At 53.1% G+C, this 24,388-nt stretch overlaps 1 protein-coding gene across 2 annotated transcripts in view; it reads left to right on the top strand.

Moving 5' to 3' along the window:
• CSPG5 (chondroitin sulfate proteoglycan 5) overlaps window positions 1-24,129 on the top strand; it is a 37,088-nt gene extending 12,959 nt beyond the window's left edge. Inside the window, exons 3-5 of one of the 2 annotated variants that reach the window (XM_078851874.1) lie at window positions 7,754-8,008; window positions 16,649-16,721; window positions 23,608-24,129. In XM_078851874.1, coding sequence (XP_078708000.1) covers window positions 7,754-8,008; window positions 16,649-16,721; window positions 23,608-23,769 — 490 coding nt within the window. In that variant the 3' untranslated portion in view covers window positions 23,770-24,129. The remainder of the gene's footprint in view (window positions 1-7,753; window positions 8,009-16,648; window positions 16,722-23,607) is intronic. The other variant, XM_073334921.2, reaches the window with a different exon arrangement.
• The last annotated feature ends 259 nt before the right edge of the window (window positions 24,130-24,388 follow it).

Below are 24,388 nucleotides of genomic sequence, written 5' to 3'. Positions count from 1 at the left end.
GTGTCCCTGACCATCTTGGCTAACAGCCATTGGTGGACCTGTCCTCTGTTCTCTGTCCTTTGTCCAGTTCTAATATGGTCTTTTTTGAGATGGGGCAACCAGAACTGTATGCAGTATTCAAAGTGTGGGTGTACCATGGATTTATATAGGGGCATTATATTTTCTGTTTTATTATCTATCCCTGTCCTAATGGTTCCTAACATTCTGTTAGCTTTTTTTGACTACCGCAGCACACTGAACAGATGTTTTCAGAGAACTATCCACAATGACTCCAAGATCTCTTTGTTGAATGGTAACAGATAATTCAGACCCCATCATTTTATATGTATAGTTGGGATTATATTTTCCAATGTGCATTACTTTGTATTTATCAACATTCAATTTCATCTGCCATTTTCTTGCCAAATCACCCAGTTTTGTGAGATCCCTTTGTAATTCTTTGCAGTCAGATTTGGACTTAACTATCTTGAGTAATTTTGTATCATCTCCAAATTTTGCCACCTCATTCTTTACCCCTTTTTCCAGATCATTTATGAATATGTTGAACAGCCCTGACCCCACTATAGACTACTGGGGGACACCACTATTTACCTCTCTCCATTTATAACTGACCATTTATTCCTGCCCTTTGTTTCCTACCTTTTAACTAGTTATTTATTAATGAGAGGACCTTCCCTCTTACCCCATGACTCCTTACTTTGCTTAAGAGCCTTTGATGAGGGGCTTTGCCAAAGGCTTTCTAAAGATCAAGTACACTATATCCACTGGATCCCCCTTGTTCACATGTTTGTTGACCCTCTCCAAAAATTCCAATACCCATGAGTGAGGCATGATTTCCCTTTATGAAAACCATGCTGACTCTTCCTCAACATATGGTGTTCATCTATGTGTCTGATACTAGTTTCAGTCAATTTGTCTGGTATTGAAGTTAGGCTTATGAGCCTGTAATTGCCAGGATCGCCTCTGGAGCTTGTTTTAAAACTCAGCATCACATTAGCTATCCTCCAGTCTCCAATACAGAAGCTGATTTAAGCAATAGGTTACATACCACGGTTACAGAGTAACAGCCGTGTTAGTCTGTATTCGCAAAAAGAAAAGGAGGACTTGTGGCACCTTAGAGACTAACCAATTTATTAGAGCATAAGCTTTCGTGAGCTACAGCTCACTTCTTCTACCACGGTTAGTAGTTCTGCAATTTCATAGTTGAGTTCCTTCAGAACCCTTGGGTGAATACCATCTGGTCCTGGTGACTTATTACTGTTTAATTTATCAATTTGTTCCAGAATCTCCTCTACTGACATCTCAATCTGGGACAGTCCTCAGATTTGTCACCTAAATAGAATGGTTGCGGTACATTTAGGTACCAATGACATGGGGAAGGAGAGAAGAGAGGTCCTGGAGGCCAAATAGAATGGCTCAGGTGAGGGAATCTCCCTCACCTCCTCTGCAGTGAAGACTGTTGCAAAGAATTCATTTTGCTTCTCTACAGCTGCCTTGTCTTCCCTGAGTGCTCCTTCAGCACCTTGAGTGTCCAGGGGTACCACTGATCGTCTGGCAGGCTTCCTGCTTCTGATATCCTTTTTTTTTTTTTTTTTGCAGCTAGTTTTTGTGTTTTCTGTTAGTTGCTCTTCAAATAAATTTTTTCTTTGCCCTGCCAAATTATACTTTTACACTTGACTTGCCAGAGTTGTGCTCTTTTCTATTTTCCTGACTGGGATTTGGCATCCAATTTTTAAAGGGTGTGTTTCTGTCTCTGAGCACCTCTTTTCCTGTGTTGTTTAGCCATGGTGGCATTTTTTTGGTCCTCCTCCTTTTCTTTTAAATTTGGGTACACATTTCATTTGAGCCTCAATTATGGTGTTTTTAAAACGTTTCCATGCAGCTTGCAGGCATTTCACTCTTTTGACTGTTCCTTTTAATTTTCATTTAACTAGCTTCTTCATTTTTGTGCAGTTCCCCTTTTTGAAGTTAAATGCTACTGTGGTGGGGTTCTTTGGTATTTTTCCCAAATAAGGGGAAATTTAATTAAGGATGATTTAACGTTTAAGGATGTTAACTTTAATTATATTATGGTCACTGTTACTGAGTGGTTCAGTTATCATCACCCCTTGGATTAGATCCTGTGCGCCACTTAGGACTAAATCAAGAATTGGCTCTCCCATTGTGGGTTCCAGAATTAGCTCCAAGAAGCAGTCATTAATGGTGTCTAGACATTTTATCTCTGCATCCCGTCCTGAGGTGACATGTACCCAGTCAATATGGGTGCAGTTGAAATCCCCCATTATTATTGAGATTTCTGTTTTTGCAGCCTCTCTGACCTCCCTGAGCATTTCCTAATCACCATCCTAGTCAGATGGTTGGTAGTATATTCCTAGTGCTATACTCTTATTATTCAAGCATAGAATTTCTGTCCATAGAGATTCTATGGTACAGTTCAATTCAGTTAAGATTTTTACTATATTTTACTCTATTCTTTCTTTAACACATAGTGCCATAGTTCCTACATATTGTGTATCCTGGTATTACCATGTCCCATTGATTATCATCATTCCACCAAGTTTCTGTGATGCCTATTATATCAATATCTTCATTTAATGCCAGGCACTCTAGTTCGCCCATTTTAGCACTTACACTTCATAAGTGCTTGTAGAAGACTATCAATATTTTGTGGGCTGCCTTCCTGTGATGTATTTCAATAGGACTCTCTTTCGTTGACTGTTTCTCTTCAGTTGCCACTTGCACGTTATCAACTTCCTTCCTCTCCTCTTTACTAGGATATAGGGAATCCCCATTAATAGATCCTCCCCTAAGGGATGTCTCTGTCCGAACCATGTGCTCCTCCACACCTGTTGGCTTTTCCCCAGCCCTTAGTTTAAAAATTCCTTTGTGACCTTTTTAATTTTACATGCCAGCAGTCTGGTTCCATTTAGATGGAGTCCACTTTCCCTATACAGACTCCTCCTTTCCCAAAAGGTTCCCCAGTTCCTAATAAACCTAAATCCCTCTGCCGAATACCATCACCTCATGTACGCATTGAGACCCTGCAGTTCTGCCTGTCTAACTGGCCCTGCACGTGAAACTGGAAGCATTTCAGAGAACGCTACCATGGAGATCCTGGTCTTTGATCTCTTACCTAGCAGCCTAAATTTGGCCTCCGGGACCTCTCTCCTCTCCTTCCCCATGTCATTGGTACCTAAATGTACCGCAACCACCGGCTGCTCCCCTGCACTGCAGATAAGTCTATCTAGATGTCTTAAGAGGTCTGCAATCTTCGCACCCTGCAGGCAGTTCACCATGCGGTTCTCCCGGTCATCACAAACCCAATTCTTTACATTTCTAATAATCAAATCCCCCTAGTAACTGGGGTCCCCTCCCCCAGGGGGGTATCCAAGTGTGAGAGGACACCATGATGTCAGCTGGAAGGAGAGTTCCAACTATGGGCTCATTTTCCTCCGCTCCAGGTGGTTGATCTCCTTCCCCAGGACTTTCATCCTCCTCAGCAGCACAGAGGTTGTCGGACAGGGGGGAACCACTCTGCTGTGCCCTGGAAAGTCTCCTCTGCGTACTTCTTTGTCTCCCTTAGCTACTCCGGTTCAGCTGCTCCGGGCTCAAGAGCCCGTCCTCGGTCTCTGAGGGCCATGAACTGCTAGTACGGTAGGCCCACATACGCCACCTGCCCACAAGGCAGGTAAATGTATGTGCTGCATTCAGTGCACTCAACTGGATACCGCCCTCTCTGCTGCCGGACTCTGCCTGCATTATTTTTATTCTTGCAGGGGTTTGTTTGGTTTATTTGTTTCTTTTTGGGGCGGGGGGTGGAGGGGTATGACTAGTCCAAGTTTAGAGACTATTTGTTAGGTGTATCTGGCTCTCCCGCTCCCTGTCTAAACTCCCTTGCAAACCTCCCCTTTTCGCTAGCTCCTCTGGTCGCCTACCAGCTGGCTTTTGAAACCCCTGACAGAACGAGGAGCAATGGTCTCAAGTTGCAGCGGGGGAGGTCTAGGTTGGATATTAGGAAAAAACTTTTTCACTGGGAGGGTGGTGAAGCACTGGAATGGGTTACCTAGGGCCATGGTGGAATGTCCTTCCTTAGAGGTTTTCAAGGTCAGGCTTGACAAAGCCCTGGCTGGGATGATTTAATTGGGGTTAGTCCTGCTTTGAGCAGGGGGTTGGACTCGATGACCTCCTGAGGTCCCTTCCAACCCTGATATTCTATGATTCCGTGTTCTACCGGAGCTAGACCAGTCCCCATAAGCCGTAGAAAGAGACACATTCCCCCTCCCAAGTCACTGATCATCCAACTAGGGCAGAGACACAGGACAGCAGTGTGGGCACATGGAGGATGAGGCTGGGGGCTTGGGGCCGGGAGATGGAAGCCATGCAGCTCTGGGTGGGAGGAGAGCAAGGGAGTGGTAAGGGAGGAAGGTAAGGCTACAGGACAAGGAAGCGCGTAGGGGTAGGGAGGTAAAAGTGAGCAGCGGGAGAGGTCAGGATTATGGCAGGACCTTGAAGGGGCGGACAAGGAGCTTGGTTAGCTGCTGGGAGAGGCACGGAGGGGTTCACATGGCTGGAGCAGTGGCATGCTGGACAGACTGGGGGTGGGATGTGGCGGGGATAGACAGGAGAGGGTTACAGGAGTTGAGGTGGCCAGCCTGGGGGTCTGAAAGCCAGAGCCTGTTTGTATGGGGCTGGCGCGTGTAGTGCTCAGAGCTCACCGGTCCAGGGATGGTGAGGGGAGGGCCCATCTGAGGCACACTGTCTCTGGTAGATCGGACCCCACGGGTGGCCCTAGCAACCTACACGTGGCGCTTTAGCCCAGATGCTCACAACACAGGCAGATGGTTTCCAGAACAGGTGAGAGCCCATGTCCAGGAGCGTGGGGGCCCTCCGGTGGGGTGGGGATACGCTGCTCTTGGGTGCACTCTGGTGTCCTGGCTGAGCCCCTCACTTTAGCCCCCTGGCCGGCATGATGTTCCTGTGCTGTTAGACATTTATCTTTCACCAGTCAGTGGGGCTGCTTTTCCCCTTTGTCCAGAATAGGTTTGGGGCCCTGTACCCAAAGGAATCAGGGCAGAAATTCCCACCCATCACTGCCGGGATTCTGGGGGGTGCTCCTTAGATGGGGAGAGCTTGTGTCGCCCTTGGATGTTGCCTTCCCCACGCCCCAAGGAGACGTGACCGGCTCTAGTGACTGACTGGCTTTCTCAAAGGGAACCTATGAGGCAGCTGAGGGCTTGGGCCAGCCAGGGCTTGAGATTGCCGGAGACAGCTGGGCACAGAGCAGGCGAGCATGGAGCAGGCTGCTCTGTGACCAGCCCAGCACATCCTCTTTCTGATACAGCACCACAAGTCCTCAGACAGCCCCTGTCCCCCTGCCTGCTCGGCTGTTGCCTTGTTAAGGTTCACACCTCAGTTCTCCCCTATCTGAACCTCCGTCTCCTCTGCTGGCCACTGGATCCGAGGAGACAAGCTAGAGATGGGTCCCCTAGAGCAGGGATGGGTAAACCACAGGCCACGTCTGGCCCATCAGACCTTGTAATCTGGCCCTCAAGCTCCCACCGGGCTCGGGGGCTTGCCTCATTCCACATGTGCCGTGGCTCCACGCAGAACCGCTTGGCCGCGCCTCTGCGTAGGAGCTGGAGGATGGACATGCTGCTGCTTCTGGGAGTTGCTTGAGGTAAGCACCACCTAGAGCCTGCACCCCGACCCCCTCCCGTGCCCCAACCTCCTGCCCCAGCCCAGATCCCCCTCCAGCCCACCGAACCCCAGGCTGGAGCATCCTCCTGCACCCCAACCCCCTCATCCCCAGCCCCAACCCTGAGTCTGCACTCCCAGCCGGAGCCTCACCCCCCACTGCACCCCAACCCCCTGCTCCAGCCCAGAGACCCCACCCGCACTCTCAGCCCCGCAGCCCCAGCCTGAAGCCCCCTCCCCCGCACCCCAATCTCCTTCCCCAGTCCAGAGCCCCCTCCTGCACTCTGAACCCCTCATTTCTGGCCCCACCCCAGAGCCCGCACCCCCAGCCAGAGCCCTCATCCCCTCCCATAGCTTAACCCCCAATTTTGTGAGCATTCATGGCCCACCATACAATTTCTGTATCCCGATATGGCCCACAGTCAAAAATGTTTGCCCACCCCTGCCCTAGACCATCTCCCTTGACCGGTGCAGGAGCACCCCCTGCAGTCCATTCTCCAGGCCTGTCCTTGATCTCTTGCCCCAGAGCTCCCTTTTGCCCCCACTGCTCACAGCTTTCCCAGCTCGTTGGGCCCCGACGTGTGCAGCAAGCATGTACAGAAGAGCGCTGTCCCCCGCCCCTCTCCGGGGGAGGCAGGACTGTCTGGGTTCTCTGCTAGGCTCTGGCACAGGCTCGCTGTGTGCCCCGGGGCAAGCCATGCGAATTCTGTATGCCTCGTTTCCTCTGTTCTGTGTGCAGTTGGGGTGCTAACCTCTCACGGGACGGTGAGCTCAGTTCCTGCAGGTTTGTACAGTGCTGTGAGGTCCTCACAGGGTGCTAGGGGAGGGTACAGTTTTATTTATTATTGCTAAACTCTTCCGCGTCGGCCTCCAGTTTATTCCAGGACCCGGCTCCACCCTGCCCTCCTTGATTCTACATCCTTCCAAGGACTTGCTCCAGCTGATTTCATTGACGTCCCCTCTCTGCTACCCCAGCTCCCTCTGTCAATCTAGTACCAGCTGTGTACCACTCCTGAGCCTTCTCCTCTGCAGCTCAGGCCATCTAGAACAGCCTCCCGGTACCTAGGCTTCATTTGCCAAATCCCTTGCTTGTAGCCCCCCCGGCTGTGTATGGGTTAACCCTGCAATGTTGTCTGGGATCCATTGGGCATGAAAGCTGCTAGGCCGTCGAGCTGCATGCTGAGGTTTATTGCATTGAGCGTTGTGTTTATTAGTTGTCTGGAGTGCCACAAAAGAGCGGCACATCAGTGACTCACAAGGAAAGGCTCCCACTCCAGGAGACTTCAGCCAACAGTTCTCAGACACTGGTAATGTGAGGCATTTTCATCCAGACCCAGGCACGTGGGCTTGGCAACCAGAGCCCCCATTAACTCCAGTGATCAGCTTTCGTTCAGGGACTGAACTGTGGAGGGAGAAGCCTGACTTTAGACACCTGGGTTGGAGCAAGCTGGTCCAGAGACGCCCTGCACCTATGGGGAGGGGGGGGAGAGAGTGGGTGTGGGTGTAGGGGGCATAAGTAAGGGCACAGTGAGGGCAGTGGCTTCAGCAGATGTTACTGAGCATGCTCAGTCTGTGTGAGCATGCTCAATACAAGCCAAACAGTTAAATCCAGGGGGGTGGGGGGGCACATGACTCCCTCCCACCATGCCTCACCTCTGAGCTGGTCTTAGGGGCTATGAAAAGGCGTCTCCCCTGCCCTAGGCAACACTTCTGCAGGCATCCGCCCCGCCCTTAGGAACCATTTCCTCATACTCAGATGCCGTCCCCCTTTTCTTGGTGTAATCCTATTTCCTCCTGGGGAGACCCCCGCGGAGCACCCCGAAGAATCCCTCACCCTCCTTGGCGTTCACAGCCTTCAGCCACTTGTAATCTCTGTGCTTAGCCTAGCCAGCCACGTTGTCTGGCCTGTAAATCCTTCAGCTGCTTGTCTCCGTCTCCCTGGGTGCTGTGGGTTGATGGGACTCTTCCCTCCTGCTTGGTGACCTGGTGCCTAGGGAGCCCCCTGCGGTTTTGGCTTTGACTGCCCCTCGCTTATCCTGCAAATCCCTTTCCTACCCAGCTCTCGGCATGTCCTGCTGGCGTTTGCTGAGCGGGCCCCTAACTGGTGGCATGGGTCCCGTTGCAGGTGCAACACCCAGGATTACATCTGGCACAAGGGGATTCGCTGCGAGTCCATCATCACCGACTTCCAGGTGATGTGCGTGGCCGTGGGCTCGGCAGCACTCGTGGTCCTGCTGCTCTTCATGATGACTGTCTTCTTCGCCAAGAAGCTCTACCTACTCAAGACTGAGAACAACAAGCTGCGCAAGACCAAGTGAGCGGCCTGGGGAGCGGGCAGGGGGCCTGGCGGGGAGGGCAGGGAGAGAGCCGCATGGGGAGAGGGCTGGCAGGATGCGGGAGGTAGTGGGAAGGAGCCCAGCTGGCAGCTCACAGGAGAGGGTCCATGTGCTAATCAGCTTGTACCGTGCCCACCTGGGGCCCCACAGGAGCTGACCTGTCTGCTAGCTTAGAGGGAGTATGCTGGTCGGGAGAGCACATGCAGCTAACCTGGAGAGGGGCATCCACTTGTCTAACCCATGGGGAGTGGGAGGGTACCTGAGCACATGCCAACCGGCCCATGGGATGCCAGTGAAAAATGGAAGGGCACCTACCTGCTGTCCAAGGGGAGTGACTGCCTGCCAACCCCCAGGGGGCATTTCTGTCCCCTGGCCCTGCCAGCTGGGGGGTGACACTGTGGAACAAGAAAGCTGGCTGTTTTTAGGCCATCTCTGCTCCCACCTTTGGCCCAGTTGTCCCCAGTGTCCGTCCTGACCCACAGCGGTGGAGCAAAGGACTGGCATGTGTGCATACGTGCCTTTCATCTAGCAAGGTCCCCACATGCCATGCACCTGCTGTTGAAGTGCAGCCACCTCTGGGGTGGGACACAGCAGTTATAGAGACAGTTATAGAGTCTGAGGCCAGAAGGGACCACCGGATCATCTCATCCGACCCCTGGTATGTCACAGGCCACCAGCACCGCCCTGCACCAGCACACTAAACCCAACCACCAAAGTATGGCAGCCCTAAGGACACGCCGCATGTGCCACAGGGGGACAACTGGCAAGCCGGAGGCGAGGTTGGACAGGGCACAGCAATACTGTGCTGCAGATTAGGACAGGAATGACACTGTCCTGTTGAAATGTCCGGGGCAAAATGTGAGGTTTGAATGTGGCCAGAGCCCTGTGGCTGGACTCCCCTAGAACAGCCTGCAGCCAGCCAGTGTTTGGGCTGCATTGGAAACTCTTGGGGTGTTGGTACTTTCCGTGCTCCTGGGAACCCCTTTCCTAGCGAGGGATCAGTGTGAGCAGAGAGCAAGGCACTGCCCTGCGTCTGGCTTTCACAGCGTGTGCTGACTAAGCCCAGCTAAGGGGGTGCTTGAGCTGGGAAAGCCTAATCTGTGTTATAAGAAGCACACGGGGTCTTGTATAAGAGAGAAGGCAAATACGCCATAATTATTAAAAATACAACAGTTAGCCTATGCTTTTTCACTCACACACACATACACAACGTGCACACAGTCCTGCCAGTTGATGTTTTTATAGTTACCAGTCTGTTGTAGCTCGAGTCAATCTAATAGCCAGTTAGATTGAACATGAGTGAGGAGCTGGGCTCTGTCGGTCGCGATCCGATACTCCGAGGTTTTGGCAGGACTGAACCCAGAGTTCCATGGCAAAACACCCCATCTTTATAGTTGTAAATTCCCATTTGAGTCCACACATTTTGCAATGTCATACTGTAATCATTAGTCTTTAAGTGGTGTTAATCTTGGGGTTTTCTGCTGTTATCATTTGATGGTTATTGTCGGGCTTCCCATCGTTATCTCCTATTTGTTGTCTTGCCTTCGGGGGTGCCTGCCTCACCTCTGAGGTTGTCAATGCTGCTAACATGTTTAGCATCGGATACAATGGATGTTTTCTGATTGTCTCCTGGTGTTTCCAAGTCTCTCACTTTTCTTGACCATCTGGACATTTGTAATGGCTTTCATACCTTATCTTTTCCTGATGCATGCATTCCTCATTCACACAAACAATCTCTCACAGAGAAGACAGCAGTATTTTATATTCAGCAGAATACATTGTAAATTAAACTTCACTAAATCTTGTGGTCAAAGTGTCGTCGCACAGCAGGGTGTAGGGAGCGTCTCAGTGCCCCAGTCCCATCAGGAGTCTATCGGGAATGGTGTCGCACAGCAGGGTGTAGGGAGGTCCCCAGTGCCCCAGTCCCATCAGGAGTCTATCGGGAATGGTGTCGCACAGCAGGGTGTAGGGAACGTCCCAGTGCCCCAGTCCCATCAGGAGTCTATCGGGAATGGTGTTGCACAGCAGGGTGTAGGGAGCGTCCCCAGAGCCCCAGTCCAATCAGGAGTCTATCGAGAATGGTGTCACACAGCAGGGTGTAGGGAACGTCCCAGAGCCCCAGTCCGATCAGGAGTCTATCGGGAATGGTGTCGCACAGCAGGGTGTAGGGAGCGTCCCAGAGTCCCAGTCCCATCAGGAGTCTATCGGGAATGGTGTCACACAGCAGGGTGTAGGGTGGTCCCCAGTGCCCCAGTCCCATCAGGAGTCTATCAGGAATGGTGTCACACAGCAGGGTGTAGGGAGCGTCCCAGTGCCCCAGTCCCATCAGGAGTCTATCAGGAATGGTGTCGCACAGCAGGGTGTAGGGAGGTCCCCAGTGCCCCGATCCCATCAGGAGTCTATCAGGAATGGTGTTGCACAGCAGGGTGTAGGGAGCGTCCCCAGAGCCCCAGTCCCATCAGGTGTCTCAGGAATGGTGTCGCACAGCAGGATGTCGGGAGGTCCCCAGAGCCCCAGTCCCATCAGGAGTCTATCAGGAATGGTGTCGCACAGCAGGGTGTAGGGAGGTCCCCAGTGCCCCGATCCCATCAGGAGTCTATCGGGAATGGTGTCACACAGCAGGGTGTAGGGAGCGTCCCAGTGCCCCAGTCCCATCAGGAGTCTATCAGGAATGGTGTCACACAGCAGGGTGTAGGGTGGTCCCCAGTGCCCCAGTCCCATCAGGAGTCTATCGGGAATGGTGTTGCACAGCAGGGTGTAGGGAGCGTCCCCAGAGCCCCAGTCCCATCAGGAGTCTATCGGGAATGGTGTCACACAGCAGGTTGTAGGGAGGTCCCCAGTGCTCCGATCCCATCAGGAGTCTATCGGGAAACACAGCAGGGTGTAGGGAACGTCCCAGTGCCCCAGTCCCATCAGGAGTCTATCAGGAATGGTGTCACACAGCAGGGTGTAGGGTGGTCCCCAGTGCCCCAGTCCCATCAGGAGTCTATCAGGAATGGTGTCGCACAGCAGGGTGTAGGGAGGTCCCCAGAGCCCCAGTCCCATCAGGAGTCTATCGGGAAACACAGCAGGGTGTAGGGAACGTCCCAGAACCCCAGTCCCAGCTGCAGGCCCTTGCACTGTTTCCCCATGCAACATGCGTTCATCCACCCACCAAGGCATTCCCCAGGGCGCAGGAGGCAGTGGCTGGGTTGGTAGTGGTGCCGAGTAATGGGACAGCCCCATGAGATGCAGCATTGGGCTCCCGCCCGGCGCAGCTTCACACTCCAGAGCCCTGCGGAATCCCTGCCAGCGCCCGTGACTTATGCAGGGAGCCGGCGCGCTGGGCAGAGGGCTGTGTGGCCGGTGAGCTGGAACAGTTTCGTCCGTCGCTGTTATTCTCATCAGCTCGTAAATTTCCCGGGTGAAATCCCAGACGTGCGTAGCAGTAAGCGAGCCCCAGGAGCAGGCTCTTCCCCCTCACTGTGAACAGCCTCAGCAGGGAGGGCATTGGGATCAGGCAGGAGGCGTCGTGGGGTGTCTCTGAGTCCCTCTGGCTTGGGCTTGTGACCATCTCAGCAGGCTGAGGTCTCTGCTAGTAAACAGAGTCTGGGTGGGAAACCTCCCAGAAAAACCCCAGTGGTGGGGGTGGGTCAAAAGGTGATGCACTTACCGCTGTCAGTACTGAAGCAATGCCCTATCTGGTGCTAGGGGGCGCTATGCTGCGGGAGGTGCCGCCTTTTGAATCAGCCATGAAACAGGTGCTGACAATTTGTGACTATTGAAGATCCCTTGGCATTTTTTGGAAGAGTTGGGGTGTGACCCCCCCAGTGTCCTAGTCGGAGTCCAGTCTAGATAATTAGATTCTGCCTCTCTAAATCCTCTGGCAGTGTTAACTGGAGAAAGTATTCTTCACGTCTCGTCCAGGCTGTTGGATAGTGTTGCTGTGTGCTGTTCATCAGCTGATGCCGCCCACCCCAGAGGTGGCTGCATTTCAGTGAGTGGGCGCTTTTGGAGTCTTGAGCTGCAAGGCTTTATAGAAATGTCATTCATCACTGTTACCCTGCAACATTTTTAATAATTTAACATTCTTTATAAACATTAAGTAATTAATCTTCATGGCCCCCATGGGAGTTGGAAGTTATTAAACTTCTCTGGTCTAAATTATGCAGGAGATGAGATAAAGATGAGCCCGTCCAACCTTAAGATCTATGATTCCCAATGTTAAAGATGGAGAAACTGAGGCACAAGGCAGCAAAGACACTTCTGCAGCAGTTTGTGTCATCACTGGGCTTAGAACCCAGGAGTTCCTGACTCCCATTGTTGGGCTCAGACTTGTAGCCCACACTGCCGCTTGCTACTTGTCTCTTGGGCAAAGGGCTGTGTGCCAAGCCATACATCTGTTAGGGGTGGCTCTCAGCATGTGTTAGCAGGGTAAAGGGATGGGGCAGCCTTACCACTTCCCCAGCCCCAGTGAGTTCTGGAGCGCAGGAAAACAGCCTCCCCAAAAATGATCCCAGCTCCTCAAGAGAGACCCAACTGAGCTTTGCCTTTGCATGCCCAGACTGTAGATGCATGTTACTCTCTGCCCTGAAGAGACTGGAGAGGAACAAACTGAGCCAGCTGCTGGAGTCACCCCCTGATCCCGTGAGCATCCATTTGTTGGCTTTGTCGACCTCTGATTATACCCCCAAGCAGCGCGGTGCTGGAGTGCAAAGGCTCATAGAATCCCCACTGCCCGCGATGGACGAGCTCAGCTAGAAAAAAGAACAGGAGTACTTGTGAAGTGAGCTGTAGCTCCCGAAAGCTTATGCGCTAATAAATCTGTTAGTCTCTAAGGTGCCACAAGTCCTCCTTTTCTTTTTGCGGATACAGACTAACAAGGCTGCTACTCTGAAACCTGAGCTCAGCTAGATTCCCATCCCCCTGGGCCAGGCAGGAGGGCTCCCTAAGGAGTGGTTAATTAATGTTTGTAAAGTGCCTAGTGTCTTTATTAGGAAGTGCTTTGCACTGCCTGGTTTGAATGTCCCAAGTGATGGGGGGGCTCACCTGACTTCCCCCGGGAGCCTATTCCACAGCCCAGTCTCGCCAGTCACGCCTCTCTCCTAACACTCGGCCTCATTTTTTCCCTTTCTTAATTTCATCCCATTGTTCCAGCTGGTGCCCCACAGCCCCTGCAGCCTGTTCATTAGGCCCTCTCCCTCCATGGTGGGTGCACCCCACAGGATCATGCAGGCTCTTCTCGCGCATTCCGCCAGGGCTAGACGTCGTCAGCTCTTCGTCCCAAAGAGCCCAGCAAACTCCGCAGTGCACAGGACATGTTAATTGTTTCAGCCCTCCCAGAAATGCAGCCAGCTCTGGAGTGATGCTGAGTAGCTGTTAACAGCGCAGAGCAACATGGCAGAACAGTGTAGCGCAGGCAGTGAAGTATTCAGCAGCGAGTGAATCACAATCCTTGGCACTTCATTAGCACTCTTCACATCTTCAGAGCACTTCACAGGCAGTAACCATTTTTGTAACCCCCATCACTGAGGTCATTAAAGATTATTCCCATTTTACAGATGGGGAAACTGAGGCATTGAGGGGACATGATTTACCTTAAAGCTATGAAGAGGGTCATTTTCAGAGCAAAGTTTAATCCGCACGATTTCCTAGCTCCGTAGTCTTGTGAGCTAACCCCTCAGCCATGCTGACTCTCGGCTTGAAACACAAGAGGAGATTAAGAGTAGCGGGATATACATTTCTTCCATTTGAATTTAGCCAGGACACTCAGGGTTCTCACCCCAGCCCCTGCACAATGAGACCCAGGGTTATTAATGAGCAGAGATGGCCAGGCCCCTGGGTTTCTGCAACTGTCCACAAAGTAGCCGAAAGGTACGAGCTCACACGTGCTTGCCAGCCTGCACTCGACTCCATGCTTATATGCACCCACCTTCTGTGGCCCTTTGGGATGAGGCCCTGATGCAGAGGTGGGTGGAGGTGGCATAGTGGGGGTGACCCTGGGGAATGGTATCCCCTCTCCCCACTGCAGGGAGCTGGCTGGCTGACTGGTGCCCATTCAGGGCTTGGGATTCTCATTGGGATGAAAGAGGCTCTGTAAATTGGAGTTGCTCCTTTCAGATCTAAATCCAAGCTCTAAGGGAGCCCAGCTGCCGGGATCGGTGCCTAGCTGCTGCCCCTCTGATCCATGCCTGGGCAGCCTGGGAACGCCTTGGACTCTCCCCGCTGAATGACTGGGGGGTCATGAGGCCAGCCTGCGGGTCAGCACATGCTTGCAGCACGTTTCTCTCATTCACCAGCACGAATGCAAATGAGTCAGGCCCCGGGCCCTGCCTGAATGCACAGCCACAAAGCGGGCATCCCTTCCGCCCCTCCTCCGGGGAGGCGAGGAAAAGAGCTTTGCAAAGCCCTCAGCAGCTGCTGCTCTGCATGGGGCTTCTTAGCCTGGCAGCAGCAGATGGTGTTTTGTCCGTTCCCAGGGCCAGGAGCCTCTGGGGGGAACCCGAAGGGACAGATTCCACCAGTCACCATCCCCTGGGCCTCAGGTCACCCGCGGGGGGGAGGAGGGGATGCTGGCCATCAGTCCAGCAGCTTCACCCTGGCTGCTTCGCCTTTCCTGTGTGGACGTGCATGGAGGGGTATGCACCAGAGAGGGGTGTGTGCACGCTTGTGAGGGGTGGCACAGCAGGCGTGGAAAGAGTGTGCTAGTGTCCTGGGGGGGGGAGGAGTGCACACCAGTGTCCATGGAAGAGTGTGCAGTGGGGGGGTGGGGAGACATATGTCTACATCAGGGCAGCTGCCTGTTGAGTACCCCGCCTTGTGGCCAGAGGCAGTTTTGCAGCAGCCTGCCTCTGTTTCCCCTAAAGATCTCCACAGTCTTTCTCATGGCTCATAGCTCCCCTCCCCTCCCCCCCACAGAAACTATTCAAAACAATTTGCAGGCCACAACACGAAGGGTCACACTCAGCTCTGGCTCTTCTGCCCCAGTCTGCTCCGCACAAAGCGACCCCCCTCCCAGCGCTTTCTAGCCGGAGCTCGGCCTTCCGGCCTTCTCCTGCTGCCCACCACCCGCTGTTCTGAGGGAGAAGGCAGGCAGCAGATCTACTGCCCTTCTGCCGAGACCTCCTTCCAGCTGGCCTGCCCCACCCTGTCCTGGGCCCTGAAAAGGAGGGTGACCTGGGTTTTCCCATCCCACTACTAATTCCCCGGGGCTGCTTCCTCTCCTCCAGCTTCTGCCATTTCCTGAGCCACTGTTCGTTCTATTGTTCCTGGAACGGGTTCTTCTGGGCCTTTCTAGGCTTAAAGGGCCAGTGCGCCCGTTACTGTGCCCACGAGCCGGTACAGGTGCACGCAGGTGCACGCCCGGTCTAATCGGTGGAGCTGTGCGTGCGGCATAGCGTGTGCGGGGACACTAGTGTGTGCAGCGATGCGTTCAAATTAACGTAGGATGGGGGGGGTGAGCAAACGGGCATGCGGGCTGGCTTGGGAGGGTGCCAGGCGAATGAATGTGTGCAAATGGGAATAGAGGTAAGGGTGCGGACGAGTGTGTGTGTGTGAGAGTGTGCGTGCATTTGTCCGTATACCAGTGTAGCTGTGTGCACAGGCCAGCATGTGTGAGTGTGACCGTGGCCAAGGTCCGCGTGGGCAGCGTGTGGGGACGGGACTCCAGGCGATGTCACTAACACGGCCCCATCTCCGGCGCTGCCTGTCCCGCTCCCTGCTGTGAGGGGGCGCATCCCTGGCGTGAGGCGCCTCCTCGCTGGACGGTGCTGTCACTCTGTCCTCGCTAGCGTGCATGAAGCAAAGGCCTCTGGGAAGGTGCTGGGGGTGAGATGGGTGGAGGGCCAGGGCAGGAGGATGTGGGAGTCGGGCGTCGGAGGGGAGGGTTGATTGGCTCGGCATGTGCTCCTCGCTGTGTCGTGACTGTGCTCGTGGGGCCTGTTGACTAATAGCCACTGGCTAGCATGTACATATGTATTATCCTCATAATTCTTCCCACAGTATCTATATCCCAAGCATTTAAATATACATATTGTACTTATGGAGGCCCATTTGGCCTGCCCCTGTGTCATAAGCCTGAACATTGATGCTAAGAATCCCATAATTCTTTGCATTGGCTGAGGTAGGCCTTGGCTTGACTGGATAGGCAAACTGTCGGTATCAGGACAGCTGATTATGTCTTCAGAACAACAGGAAAGGAGCTGCCCACACAGACCACAGTGGTGCTTTCATCCCCCATAGCACCTGTAATGTACGTATGCGACACAAAGCTAAGGGTACGTCCCCCCCGGGGTACATGGGGCACACCAGGCTACCAGCACAAACATGGTGAAAGCTGACTAACTGAATGACGGATGCGGTACCTTTTCCTAGTAAACAAGTAGGGTCTGAAAGGCTGGCTTCAGGGCGTGGCTTTGGGCAGCCCGCCTTCGCCGTAAGGTGAATGGAACGTCGCTGCATGGGACGGCTCTTCCGGGGCCTGTATCGCGTAGAACCTTTTCCCTGTACCATACTAATCAGTGTGATATTTGGTCTCTTGAGTATATTTCCTAACTGAAGTGTGGCCAAGCAATTGACTGTACAACTGATCACCAGGCTGCTGACCTCTCTCCGTTTGTGTCTCCTCTCCCCGCTGGCAGGTACCGAACGCCGTCTGAGCTCCACAATGATAACTTTTCCCTGTCCACGATTGCCGAGGGCTCCCATCCAAATGTAAGGAAACTTTGCAACACCCCATGTAACCTCTCCCCTCATGCCCGTGCATTGGCTTACTATGATAACGTTATCTGTCAGGTAACTCGTCTTCTTCATGTCTCCGTCTTCTGCATGCCTCCCCCTCCCCACAGCCTGCGCTGGCCAGGGGCTGCTTCAGAGCGCACATGCAGAGCCATGGCACAGAGATCGGGGGTCCTGCGGCTAGTGGTGCCAATAGGCTGGCACTGGATGGGGCTGTGATGAAACCCCCTTGCCCATCTGCACAGGCCTGGCCCTGGGAGCAGTGCAGAGGGGAGCAGAGGTGTAGGTGACTCCCAGGCCCCTGTGATAGGCTGCCCAGCAGGACGTGGCAACATGGCATGGACTGTAACCCCACCCATGAGTGTTGGGAGCCCGGGCAGGAGCCTGCAAGGCAGGACAGAGGGTGGGAGCCAGGAGGAGTTTCAGGTTTGAGGAGAGGGCATGCAGGGGCTGAAGATGTTCGAGGTTCATGCAGTAAGGAGGGAGCCAGCAACGTGGAGGGGCCGTGGGGAGGGAATGCAGAGTTCAGAGCCCTGCAGGGGCGGGAAAGGGTTTGCCAAGGGTGGTTACTGGCTCCAGGGGGGCTGTCCAGCAGGCCGGGGCCATGGACTCACTCTGGGGACCCTGACACAGACATGGGTCTGAGTGGGGCTGCCACCTGCTGAGGTTTTCCCAGGACTGCCCTGGGCAGTGTGGAAGGGTGCTCAGCACCCACTGCCAGCCAGCCAGCCAGTGTTGTGGGCTTGGGACCATCCCAGATCTCCCGGTACTTCGTACCTCAGAGGTGGCAGCCGTAAGCCCGAGTGAAGCTGCCAGGTGGAATGTCCTGCTCTCCCTCCCGCCTTCTCACTGGCCCCTCTCCTGGGGCAAAACCCAGCACAGCGATGGAGGGAGTGGGGAGAAATCCCCATTTCCCCACCCCTGTTCCCTGACACTGAGCGAGGCCCCTGATCTGCACAGGCTCTGGGAGCTCGCCCTGCTGGAGCGGGACCCCCTGCTCGGCCTGCGCCTCGCACTCTGAAGCAGCCTGTCCAGTCAGCCAGTCCAGTCAGCGTCTCCCCCTGTTGCTCACTTCGGCTTCTTCCCCTGCCCTCCCTCTGTCGTGTCCATGCTCACGTGGGAGGGCTGTGCTGGCCTGGATGGCAGGACGACATGGCTCGTCTGTGTGCGTCTCTGTGTGTCTGTGTGTGTCACTCTCTCCAGCAAAGTGCAGTGGGGCCTGTGAGGGTCTGAGGCTCTGTCTGGGGCAAACCCTATCCCATGTCTCGGGACCTCGCTGGCTGTGTCATGGGGGGTGGACCCTGAGAAAGGGACAAAGTCCCCAAGGCATGGGCGGGGGGGACTCTGAGCCTTGGGTGTTGTACATGGAAACAGGGTCTCAAGCCCTCAAATGGGCAACACAAAGCCCTGAAATAGGAGAGGCTGAGCTGACTCATGACACGGGAGATGCTGTGGGACCCAGCACCCCCAACTGTGGGGCATTGTGGGAACCATGCCCTGAACTGCAAGGCATTGTGGGACCCTCTGTGTGTGGGACACTGTGCCCCCAACCGTAGGACTTTGTGGGACCCTCTGAGTGAGAGATATTGAGGGACCCTGTGTCACCATGGGTGGGACATTGCAGGGTCCTGCCCCTCCATATTTGGGATGATGTGGGTCACTGATCCCTGAAATCCAGGGAGCATTTTGCCCCCACGCCCTTTCTCTGCCCTCCCTCTGGTTCCCTCCCTCTCTCTCCCATTTCCCCGGTGCCCCCTGCTCAGAGCAAGCAGGATGCCTTGGGGAGTGAGTGGTGCTGACGCAGCAGCATGGGAGCAGGAGGCAGCCAGACAGGACACAGCCAAGGGCAGGGTGCCTGAGAGCTCCTGCATGCCCCCCTCCAATTTCCCAGCAAAGGTGTCTTACTTCAGGAGGCCACTCTTGGCCTGTCCACCTGGGCCCAATGGGTTTGCACCCTGCTGTATCCTCCAGAGGCTGTGCTTCCTCTCTGTGCCTGACCAGGGGCACCACTGAGCTCCTTACCCCCTATCAAAAAGGGAGCCAAAGAAGCAAGCTGCAGAGCATGCCCAGCTAAGGGCAAGTACAGGACAGATGCTCACCCAGAGCTTCCCCTTTGCCTCTCGGTAGGAAGGTGTTGTAAGGTTAGGACATGGGTGCGGAGAATGCCACCATTGGGGGCTAAAACTAACCTGTTATCTGTAGGTCTCCTCTTCCCATCCCCTGACTCACACCTGAAAGTGAGCATTGAGACACAAGCCAAAGTCTCTGGAGCCCTGGGCAGCACGGATCGCAGGGGCAGAGTGCGCACCGTGCTTTAGACAAGACTCAGTGAGAGACCGCCGCAGAGAGCGGGTGACAATAAGAGAGGAGGACAAGGGTGAGCTGCAGCGTTTACTGCGATTAATCTAGCTCTTCTAACGATCTGAAGCTTTGGGTAGGACAGAGAATGATGCTCACTCTTCTATAGCTCCCTTCACTGGGGATCTCAAAGCACTTGGCACACACTCCCAAACCACCCCTGAGAAGAAGGGGATGGATATACATGGATCACTTTACCCACCACTGAAATGCAGCCCTTTCTGGGGTGGATCCCAGCACTTGATTGACAGCGCACAGTAACACTGTGCAGTGCAGCTATTTGAGACTAGAAAGTGCAGTGACCCCTCTGCCTGATATTGGAACAGCACTGCTAGATTTCGGTCCATGGGGTTTGCACTTAACCTCCAGAGCTCAAAAGCACTTCCCCACAGTTGGAATGATATTGCCTTATGTTTCAGAGGGGGAAAATCAGAAACAGAGAGAAGCCAAGTGACTTGCCCAAGGTCATGATGGGAGGCCAGTATCAGGGTTGGGACAAGAACCCAACTCTTCTTATCTCTCACCCCTCTCAACCACAACTGGCCTTCGTGGGTCCATAGCCATTAATCTCCCTGTCATTAGGGCTATGTACTAACCCGCTGAGCTGAGTGGTTCACAGGGGGCAGGGAGGAGAGGTCCTGAGGGCTCCCCTAGAGAAATGAAGGAGCCATTCATTTCCCCACTCCAGGGTGGAAGACATTGGCCACATCTTGAGAAATATGAGAGAAACTTAGCAGCACTAATATATGGGCCATTTGGCATCTGGATTTGTGAGGCTGGAGGACTATCAACCATCAGTATAATCAAGTCTTCTGTCTTCCCCACCTCCCCTGGCTGGACCCATTGCTTCCCAGCTCCATCAGCTGCCTAAGTTGGCTGGGTAAGGAGCTGTGAATAGGAGATGGCCCCCTTCTCCTGACTGCTCTGCAGATCAGCATCCTTCCTGGTCACTGTTACATCCCATGGGCTTGCTCCTGCGTGATGGGAGTTTGGCTCAGCGGAGAGGAAGGAGTGCAAGGATCAGACCTGTTCCAGCACCTCCCAGGTGTCTTTTCCAAACCCCCTGCTCTGGCTTTGAGCTGTTCATTTGCTTTCTTTCCCTTCTCACCAACACAAACAAAGCCTTGCAGCAACGGCAGACTGGATGGCTTCAAGGACTGGTTCCAGATGATGGCACCTTCCCCTTCTAGGGCCTGGCTTTGAATCCGGTCTAATGGCCTGTGGGAAGCAGGCTGGGGGGTGTCTGGGTTTCCCCATCTCAGAATCACCACCACAGCTCACCATAGGTTTGAACTGGCCCAGAGTGGGGCTGAGGCAGGCAGACTGGCAAAGTGAGGTGTGTGAGAGGTTAGGGGGCTTGCTGGGTGACAGTCTCTGGCCTGTGTTATATAGGAGGACAGACCAGATTATCACAGTGGTCCCCTCAACCTTAAAATGTATGAATCTTCCACTGAAGCTGTCCAGGCTGTACTTGTCCTGTGCACACAGAGGGGAGTTCAGTCTCCAGGGATATTACCACGCTCAGTTAAATGGGGGAGAAATTGGTAAGGAGAAACTGGCCTAAAGATGAGTATTTTGTGACATGGGAGCTACCACTGGACAGATCTGATCAGGTTGGAGCACTTGGAGTCTCAGAATTTGTATCTCTTCGCCTCTCGTTACACAGCTACATAAACACAGTTACTCAATGTGCAAAGCATCAATGATTGGGATGGAATTTAATTAAGCCTGCTGGTTGAACATGCTACTTTGAGTGTGTCACGTGATTAGCTAACCCTTCTCTGGGGTCTTGGCACTCAGCCAGTTTCTCAGCGTAGCACCCGCTAATAGATACGAATTCATTATTTGTTTTTTTCATCTGCAATATGTTGGATACTAAAATACTGCAAGGAGCCTGCAACTGCCTACACCTTCATTGAGCTGCCTATCATGGCCACACAGAACTTTGCAGCAGCACTGGGGACAGAGCTCCTCCTCCTCCAAAAGCATAGGCTCCAAGGAGAATCTCCTTTACCTGCTAGAAGTATAGCAGCTATGACACACAGCAAAGCAGTACTGATTCCATCCAGTAAAGGGCAGTGCTGCAAATACGGTATTGACCTTTCACAGGGCTGGACTCATGTCAGCCTCTAGTGGCTGGAGGTCTGGAAGCGATGTTAGTTGCTACTAATGGCCTTCTCCCTTTAGTTCAAGTGAGCAGTCCAGAATGCCTTTCGATCCAAAGCTACCAGCTCATGCCTTACTAGAGGCAGATTCCTCCTGATTTCTGGAGTGATTCAGGGCACCATGCTCATGTAGAGGTAGCAACCTTTCCATCAATGGACTTGATTCATTGTCTGTAGAATTATTATTATATGGAGTGTAGACTAATCCCCCAAATCCCCGAGGGAAATGATGGTGCAATGGTTGGGCAGCACAGCAGAGAGGCAGGATGGTAACATGTCAGTGCGGCAGGGTCAGCCGTTAAAATCTCTGTATCCAAGGGAGGCAGGGGGTGGAAAAGCAGAGGCTGTTGCAAATGGGAGTGGAGGTAGCGGGGCAGAGCGGGGCTGAAAGGCTGTGGGAGGCAGGACTGGCACAGCAGGTGGTGCTGTGGGTCAGGAGTGAGGAGCCTCGACAGAGCTGGGGAAGGACCCAGATGTGGAAGAGCAGAAGGGCTGCCGGTTAGGAGCGAGGCGCATGGGCAGAGGTACGAGCTAGCCCAGAGCTGCTGGAGGCTATGCCAGGCCCCAGGGGAAGCCCTCTACAACATTCATGTGATAATGTAGATTTTACAGCCCAGAGGGACTCCCGGTGTGGCAGCAATATGCAAAGGGCATCTGAAGGGGCTTGAGCAAGATGGTTAGGCTCTGCTGTTTGGGGCACCCAGAAAGATCCCCAGGAGCTCTTCATGCTCCCTCCGAAACAGCAGCTCCCTCCCGAACACCCGGCTTACAGCCCGCCAGAAGCCTTGCCTGCACCATCCACAATGCTGGGGCCAAGCCGAAGAAGCTCCCCCAAGACCAAGGGGCTGGTGAGGAACCCTGGCCGGCTCCAATGAGGGTTTGGCATTGGGTGTATTTCTCAGCAGTGATTTTTTTTTTTGAAGAACATAAGAACGGCCAGACTGAGTCAGACCAAAGGTCCGTCTAGCCCAGTCTAGCCCGTCTAGCCCTTGTCTTCTGACAGTGGCCAGGGCCAGGTGCCCCAGAGGGAATGAACAGAACAGCCAATCAAGTGATCCATCCCCTGCCGCTCGTTCCCAGCTTCTGCCAAACAGAGGCTAGGGACACCATCCCTGCCCATCCTGGCTACTAGCCATTGATGGACCTATCCTCCATGAACTCATCTAGTTTTTTTTAACGCTGTTATAGTCTTGGCCTTCACAACATCCTCTGGCAAGGAGTTCCACAGCTTGACTGCGTTGTGTGAAAAAATACTTCCTTTTGTTTCTTTTAAATCTGCTGCCTAGGAATTTCATTGGGTGACCCCTAGTTCGTGTGTTACAAGGAGTAAATAATACTTATTTACTTTCTCCACACGAGTCATGATTTCATAGACCTCTATCATATCCCCCTTTAGTCGTCTCTTTTCCAAGATGAAAAGTCCCAGTATTATTAATCTCTCCTCAAACAGAAGCTGTTCCATACCCCTAATCATTTATGTTGCCCTTTTCTGAACCTTTCCCAATTCCAGTATAAGAAGGGGGTGAAGGATGGTGTACAATGCCGGGGCTGGGAATCAAGGCTTCCAGGTTCTATTCCTGGTTCTGCCGCTGACCTGCTGAGTGACTTTGCCTCAGTGTCCTCATCTGTAAAAGATTAAGGTGATGACACTGGCGACCTGTCTCATCAGAGATTTAATTCCTGTGGCTTACCTAGCAGTACCAATTTGTGCAGGGGCAGATATGTTCATTGTTAGTCCCTCTCCGCACTTCGTAAAGGGCTTTGACATTTGCAGGTGGAAAGGGCTCAGTATGATTGTTCATTCGGGGCTGCAGCATCCTAAAGCTTACCTCCCCCCAAAGGGGGTGTGTGTGTGTGTCGAGGGGGACACAATTCCCCAGTCCTGCCTCTCACCTTCTCGAAACTGAACCCAGCTCGGGCAGTCTCCGTTGCTGTGACAGGATGCATGATGGCAGCGGGCCCCTAAGGCAGGCAGGGTCCTTTGTATATGCTCCGTGGCTTTCAGCGCTGAGAGCAAAGCCATGTCGTAATTCATTGAGAGCAGATTTAAGTCATTGTGGGTTTGTTTCAAAGCTGAGTCACGGGGTCACGTGGTACTACACGTCCGAGAGGATGGCAGGCGGGATGAGCTTGGGTGACAGGCCGGCTGAGAGCCTTCTACAGTAATTCACAGCGAGGGAGCCCCTCTGCTCCAACTTGTGGCGGTGTTACTCCTGTGTGATCACCCCCTGCTTTCTCAGTGCTCTGCTACTAAAGAGGGGCAGGGTTTCTCTGGCCTCCATCAGAGCCCCCTCTGTAACCTCCCTTCTCCCTTCTATTTTCCCCTCCTTCTTTTCTAGGATGACCCCAATGCTCCCCACAAACCGCAGGACTCTCTGAAATCCTGCATGAAAGAAGAGGAATCATTTAATATTCAGAACTCCATGTCACCCAAGCATGATAATGGGAAGGGTGAACAGGATGAGTCCGGTGTGAACTGTCTGCAGAACAACTTGACATGAAGGAAACTGAAAGGAGGAGAGAAAGAGCACACTCCATTTCCTGTTGTACAACTCTCATTTCTAGTAACTGTTTGTCATATTTTTTTCCCCTGGCTCCCTGGCATGCTTTGGTGTATTTTGTACAGAGAAAAAATAATACAAAAGAAGAATCAAAATGCTCTTCTGATGAATTGTGTCCATTGGGTTGTCTGGTATGTGCCCTGTCTGTATATTGCTGGGGTTAGTTCCACGGCTGTGATTTCTAAACCTTTGCTGTTACTCAACTGACATTTTTTGTACTTTTACCCAATTTTTTTTGAAATACGAGTTAAAAACAAAAAAAAGAAAGATCTTGAAATAAAACATTTTTTTAAAGTTAAACCACGTGGTTGCCTCTTGCTGTTGTGTGGGCGCGCCAGATTGTAATCCCTGGTGCAGAGATAGAAAAGGTCAGATAGGTCATTGATAGGCCAAGATCGGCTCCTGTTTCCAAGGGGCTACCCATTTCAGCGCTCAGCACGTTTCGATTGCTCATCACAAGCAACCATTGTAAATGTAGCCCTTGGTGCTATTTGCATATTGACCGTGATAGCTCTGAATATATTTGTAAGTATTCGCCAAATGGATTATGGGTGATAAC

The sequence above is a fragment of the Lepidochelys kempii genome, chromosome 2 (genome assembly GCF_965140285.1).
Source record: "Lepidochelys kempii isolate rLepKem1 chromosome 2, rLepKem1.hap1, whole genome shotgun sequence".
Lineage (NCBI taxonomy): Eukaryota > Metazoa > Chordata > Testudines > Cheloniidae > Lepidochelys > Lepidochelys kempii.
This window is presented reverse-complemented; position numbering and strand designations above follow the sequence as displayed.